The sequence below is a fragment of the Rutilus rutilus genome (genome assembly GCF_951802725.1).
Source record: "Rutilus rutilus genome assembly, chromosome: 6".
Lineage (NCBI taxonomy): Eukaryota > Metazoa > Chordata > Actinopteri > Cypriniformes > Leuciscidae > Rutilus > Rutilus rutilus.
This window is the reverse complement of record NC_140214.1, coordinates 6,949,497-6,956,595: the sequence shown is the minus strand read 5'-3', so window position 1 is coordinate 6,956,595 and position 7,099 is coordinate 6,949,497. Positions and strand designations below refer to the sequence as shown.

Genomic DNA, 7,099 nt, shown 5'->3' with positions numbered 1-7,099 from the left:
TTAGTTTGCTTGGTATTAATATTAGATCACTGTTATTGTGGTTTTGGACGTTTGTGTATTTTTCAAAAATAATTCTAATACATAAAAGTAGGAAAATTACCAGTTCTAAAAAAAAAGTATAAAAAGCTGGGACTGTGGAAAGGTTATCACATTAAAATGAACTTATATTAACCCCATAAACAATTTAGTACAGGTAAGGTTTTGCCCACCCAGATGGTACCAATATCTGGTCTGGCCCATGGACTAATAACTATAGAAGCTATTAACCCATTTGTGCCCAAATTTTTCTGAATGGTTTCATGCATATAATCCTGTTAATAGTGTCCTATGTGAACATGTTCTGCATTTATTTTCCCCAGGTTTTTTTTTTTTCTTTCTTGAAAATCATATTTGAATGTGCGGCAACTATAGTTGCCGGTGGGCAAATATGTTGTATGCACCCCTTCAATGTAAAATATGAATAGGAGGAGAACATTTGGCATTTATCTCAAAATAACTGCTTTCAACAGATCAATCTTTATTCATAAACAAATTTATTATGTATAAAAGTCGAAGAACATTTGATGCAGACCCAAAAAAAACTGCATCTAGCTTATAATCTCTTGAATATGAAAACACAACAAACAACAAATCCATTTGCCTTAACCATTGTGCGCTGTTCAGGGTCTTTTTGACCCACATTTCTGACTTTCATTCATGGGGATATAAGGATAATTTGACATGGTTAAGTGTTTTTAAAAGATTTTTGCCCATCTTTTGGAAAATGCTGTTCTAAAAGTAACAATTTATCACTTTAACCAGTAGATGACTGCAGAGCACCACTATTTGCTATTTGCTTTTTGACTAACTGAAGACATCTTTTCACAAGTTTTTCCAGTTGTACTCATATCTACATATAATGAAATCACAATTATAATAATAAAAGTTACTTTTTGTCAAAGTTTAGGCACTTTTTGTACTGAAAAAAAAAAATCTGTTTTTCAGTAATGTTATATGATTAGAATCAAATGAATTTGATCAATGGACAAAATTCATCCTCAAAATCAGAAACAACACAGAACACACAGACAGAAATGAAGTGGCACACTTTAAATTTGTAGAATTATATGAAAAACAGATATTTGGAATAAATAATAAACTCTAAAATCTCCAACTTTTCTCTTTGTAACATCCTGATCAGGTTTGATTATAATCATAATGGAACATTATTGAAAAACAGATTTTTTTTTTTCAGTACAAAAACTGCCAAACTTTGACAAAAAGTTATTTTTATTGTTATAATTGAGATCTCATTATATGTAGATATGAATCTAACTGGAAAAACTTGTGAAAAGATGTCTTTTAGTTACTTTTAGTTGTCTTTAAACTTTTAATACTTTTAGAGCTCTGCAGCCATCTACTGGTTAAAGTGATTCATTTATTTTTTACTTTTAAAACAGCATTTTCCAAGATTTGGCCAAAAATCTTACACTAAACCATGTCAAATTATCCATGTTATCCCCATGAATGAAAGTTAGAAATGTGGGTATTTTATAAGGCAAATTTTTTATAATTTATTTTCTTCTTTTTGGAGAATTTTTCTTTTCTTTTTTTGAACATTTTGTGGAGTAAAAATGTCCAAATGTAGAGTAAAAACATTAATAAACTGAGTAAAATTACATTTGTTTAAAATATATATATTGTTACACAAATAACATTTTGTTGCCTGGGGTCTCTCAGACCCCAAACAGCCTGACTGTAAACCGCAAACGAACAACACACAATGGTTAAAGTTGTGGAACATAGTGCAGAACAAAGTGCAGCCATAACAGGGCATTGTCTATCAAAAAGTTAAATGAAAATAAATAAATACAAATAAATAGAATGAAGAAAAAAATATATCTATATAGAGATGTCATTTAAAGGGTTAAGTTATGTTTATGCACTAAACAAGACCAATAAACCAATTTCCCCATGATATATGTACTTACAAGGCATTTGCCCACCGGCAACTATAGTTGCCGCTTGGACTTTGACTAAGTATACAAAAAACTATAGATCTCTTGTAAGATTTGTTTTGTTTGGCTGATTCTAGAGACCTTCATGATTATGTAGATATATATATGTCAACAAAAAATACTTATTAGTAACATGAAAATGACCTTTCTTTGGGAGGGTTTGCCTTCGCCCTGCTTCCTGGAAATAGGGGTAGGAAGTTGACAGCCTCATGTGACAGGGAGGAAGTGAATACCTTTTTTTTTTTCTTGAAATCCTTTATTTGGTTGTTTGCTTGCATTTCATTGAGAAATAAAACATGGACAACATCTAGAAAAATATTTACAAAAGGAAAATGACAACTATGTACTGCGGCAACTATAGTTGCCGATGGGCTTACACCCCTGAATTCGGTAATGCGATATTGATATCACGTTTTAATTTTAACTCAATACATTTGAATGTGCTAAAGGTCTATGAACTTTAACATCTTAATAGTTGGTAAAATGAACTTAAAGCCTAGGCAAAATGAAATACTTTCTACATGCTTGTTACAGATCTTATGGCGTACAATTCACCCATGCATATGTTTAAAAATATATGTATATTTATATATATATAAATATTTTGGTGTAATTATAGACATCTCTCCAGTGGCTTATATGCATAACTTATCCATGACGCTACTTCTGATTCAATGTGGCTTTAATCCTATACAGCTGTTTACGGCGTCATGATGACAACCCCTCCAGCGGGGCGGGGTGAGCTGTTGTCCTGATAAATTTTTCAGGACTTCGCACACAATCCGGGTTTGCCGGTATATCATTTTCTTTACTACTTCAATGTATACTCGAAAGTATAATGTTGAAATAAAAATAAACAAATAAATAAATAAAAAATTACAAACATTTCTGTTGTGTTAATTTCTGAGCTCACAAAAATAGTATTATAATAGTATACATAATAATAATTTTTAGAATAATTAAAAATACTACATGATTTCAAAGATTAAATATTTCAGAGATCCTTGTAAAGAGTTGCGGAATGTTTTCTGCATTTTAATTACTGTATTCCCGAGGTTTCAACCATTTCCATACCATGCCTGGATGCGCTGTGCCACGGACCACAGAGGCACATCGCGTCTCTGAAAAATGTGAGGTGATTTTTCAAATGATACAACTAATTTGCCCGCTGTGTACAGAACAGAACAGAAGAGAAGAAAGGACATTTTGTAGTGTTGAACAAAATTCGATTTTGTTCTTAGCATCGGTTCCTGCATCATAGAGGGAGGAAGCACATACCCCTTACGTCGACCTTCTATCTGTTCAGGAGTTCATAAAAATTTTTTAATAAGATGTGCTCTGTCATTGATGACTAGACACTAGTCATGGGATGTCCAGCAGATAGAAGGGCTTGAGTGGACACGCCCTGTGGTCACATTTTTATGTCTTCATCCAGAGTTTACCCCACCCACCGCAAACCTCCTGTCATCCTCTCACTCTGCCTTTTCCCCGCTTCACAACGTAGCCATCCTACAGCTTTCCGTCCCTGCGACACCTGTAACATCGACCACCACGGCATCCATTTCAGGCCAAACGGAGGAGCAGGTGGGTTACTTAAACCTGGATATGTCTCAACAGGATATGTCTCGCCAGCGACCTCCGGCTTGTCACAATCCTGACATGCGTCAGGAACAGGAACGCCTTGACACCTTTCAGAATTGGACTCTTGCTACAGTAACTCCAGCCGAGCTTGCCAAAAGTGGTTTCTACTACCATGGCCAGGGCGACAGAGTGGCTTGCTTCAGTTGTGGAGGCCAGCTTAGCAACTGGGAACCGGGAGATCAGGCAGTATCAGAGCACCAGAGGCATTACCCCAACTGTCGCTTCGTTCGAGGTGACCGTGCAGATAATGTACCTTTATCTGGTGGCGGCCTTTCCAATGTATCTAACTCGGCAATGCAACAGTGTGAAGAAAGGTTGCTCACATTTGTCAACTGGCCCTCAAGAATAACTGTTCGACCAGACCAATTGACTAAGGCTGGTTTTTACTATGTTGGTCGTTATGAAGACGTGAAGTGCTTTTGTTGTGATGCTGGACTCAGATGTTGGGTGTCTGGTGATGATCCATGGGTAGAACATGCTAAGTGGTTTCCAAGATGTGAATACCTTTTGCAAGAAAAGGGCCAAGAGTTTGTTCATCAGATTCAAGCAAGATTTCCAAGACTATTTGAACAGCTATTGACTAATGGAGACAGCAACTCGAGAGAATTTGTTGATCCATCTGTTGTACACCCGGGTCCTGGAGAAGACCGTTCAGAAGATGCAGTGATGATGAACAATCCTGTGGTGAAGTCTGCTTTAGAGATGGGATTTGAGCGTGGCCTGGTGAAGCAAACCGTTCAGCGCAAAATTCTCCCAAGTGGAGAAAATGACAAAACCGTTCAAGAGTTGGTGTCTGATTTACTAAGTGCAGAAGATGAGAAGAGAGAGGAGGAGCAAGAGCTTCTTGCTGAGGAAATGGCATCAGATGGTTTTACTTTTCTTAAGAAACATCATCTTGTCATGTCACAGCAGCTAAAAAGTGTGCAGAACTTAATGAACCATCTTCTAGAGGAGAACGTCATCTCACAGAAAGAGTATGACATTATTCGTAACTGCGCTACAGTCAAGCAGCAGATAGGACAGCTCATTGAGTTAGTCCTGTCGAAAGGAAATACCGCAGCAGAGGTCTTCCGCAACTGGATCAAGAAGAATGATGTCTACCTGCTGAGAGAACTGATGGCCCAGACAGATGAAGCTGCATCACCGAGTCAAGATCTTTCAGACTTGCCTATGGAGGAACAGTTAAGAAGACTTCAAGAGGAGCGCACATGCAAAGTTTGCATGGATAAGGAAGTGAACATTGTCTTCATCCTCTGTGGTCACCTAGTTGTGTGCAAAGAATGTGCGCCTTCTCTGCACAAGTGCCCCATATGTAGAGGATTGGTCAAAGGCGCTGTCCGTACTTTCTTATCATAAAGTGAAGATATTCATCATCCAAGTAACAACAGTTTTTGGATGTGCAAATTTACACCAACTCTAATTGTTTTACATATAAATGTCGATTGTTGGATGATTTATCTAACAATTGAAATTGACAATAGGTTAAAATATTTTTAATTTTATATGTTAAATATTCCTTTCCCTCCTTTCACGTAAAAATACCACGTATCAACTGTAATTCATTAGCTTAACCATGTTGTTTAGTGACACACACACACAAAATAACTGTGTAATAATAACAAAATAAGTGTAATAGTTAGACGAGTTTGAAGTGTAATACTCATCTTTCACGTCAATGTTTCGTAGACATAGCAGAAAGATGTTCTAAAATAAATATGATATGTTTAGTCTTAAACACTCTCATACTAGAAGGACCGTCATTTAATTCTCTTTATGCAATATTTGTTCATGTTTTTCATACATTCCTATATGAACATGTTTGACCACGCTCTGTGACTATATTCTTTTTGCAAAAACTGTACAAAAACAAGATGTAAACGGCGTATATGTAAAATGTCAATTCACACGCTAAAACTGATCACTATAGTGGCTTTTTCTGTATTTGTTTTAAATGGCTCATGATGATGCATTTACTTTTAACCCAGTTGACCTCTAGAATTTAGGTTTTACCAAAGTGTGGACCTTTGTTTAACAGCCTCGAGCTTGGATGAATATGCCTCTCTCAGTGCAATAGTCAGATGTGATTCTGTTGTAATAGTTTAAGTGTAAACCAGCATGCACTTTGTGGATGTTGAAGTGTTAGATAAAAAAGGTATTAGTTAATAACAAACAAACAAACAAACATTAAAACAACATGGAACCATGATATTAATATATAAAATATGGTATAATTACATGTTGAAGCATAGCCTACTCACAGTTTGAAAATGACTTACTTCCATAATATTTTCTTTTAGTAAAGCTATGTCTGGATTATCCCAACGCATAGTTTTGCATCTGTGGGTGAGATTACACCAATATTAGCTCTCTCGAACACTGCATGTTTGCACCCTGCCTGAACCATGGTAATTAACATGCATTCCCTATATGTGGTTGTTAAACGCCTCAGGTAATTAATATGAAATGTACGTTGTTCAGAAGAAAAAAGGATCGGTCATACATTCAAAAAGTCTAAGTGAATACATTGTTTTGTCACAAACACATCTAAAGCGTTTTTACTCGTATGAGGAAACCTCTCGCAACATTACTAATCAATTAACCACAGAAATATTGCGTGTCATCAGACTGTTTTAAAGAAATTAAAGCATGAATAAAGGTGAATCTTTATTTAAAGAAGATAGACTTCTGCTTTTGCAACACACTAATGTATAAATGTTTAAGTCATTTGTGTCTTTGGTAATTTACTTCCAATCCATACTTTGAAGCATCATGATTTTAGGTCTGTAAAAATAGAGAATAAAAAAAGAAATAACTATATGCCTGAGAAAAAAACTGTAGGGGTAAATGAAATATAAAATTTTGTGTCTTGTTTTAGTGTAATACCAGTTTTTGTAAAGCAAGAGTTGTATTAATGTTTATAACAGGTTTTAAAATCTGTATATGAAGGAAAACATTCTAGCGTTAGGTGGGCGGAGACTCGGCTTCACACATGATCTATACTCATTCATGTTTCTACCGTTGATGAGTGATGTATCATACGGAACTTAAAACTAAACTTTAGTAGCATTTTGTATTTTAGTTGATGTTGTTTTGAACGGGTTTTTAAATCTGTATGTGAAGGACCACATTCTAACTTTTTTTCAGATAACGTTGTAAAATGTACGAATACTAAACCATTGCATTTTAACTTTATACAGTGTTTTTAAAAAGTTTTAAATATATATGGAAAACAAAACTTTTTTTTAATTAAAAACAACTTGCTGATCTGTTACCCAATACATTGCTTCACTTTTTTAAAAGTTTAAAGCACATCATTTTTTACGTTTTAACATTTTACAAATGTATGAACGCTAAATACGTGTATTTTAAATTTATACAACGTTTTAATGCCTTTAAACACTATGTAATTGTGAAAGTACAACTTTTCTTCAAATGTATGTTAGAAAATAGAACTATTTGCT

General features: G+C 35.0%; 1 protein-coding gene across 1 annotated transcript; it reads left to right on the top strand.

Annotated features, from left to right (window-relative positions):
* Nucleotides 1-2,707: 2,707 nt before the first annotated feature.
* On the top strand, nt 2,708-4,994 carry LOC311291456 (putative inhibitor of apoptosis; the record flags this gene model as incomplete). The annotated part of the gene is made up of 2 exons (XM_084410491.1): nt 2,708-2,735; nt 3,433-4,994. 2 exons carry the CDS (start codon nt 2,708-2,710, stop codon nt 4,992-4,994), a joined length of 1,590 nt encoding a protein of 529 aa, XP_084266617.1.
* Between the last annotated feature and the right edge of the window lie 2,105 nt (nt 4,995-7,099).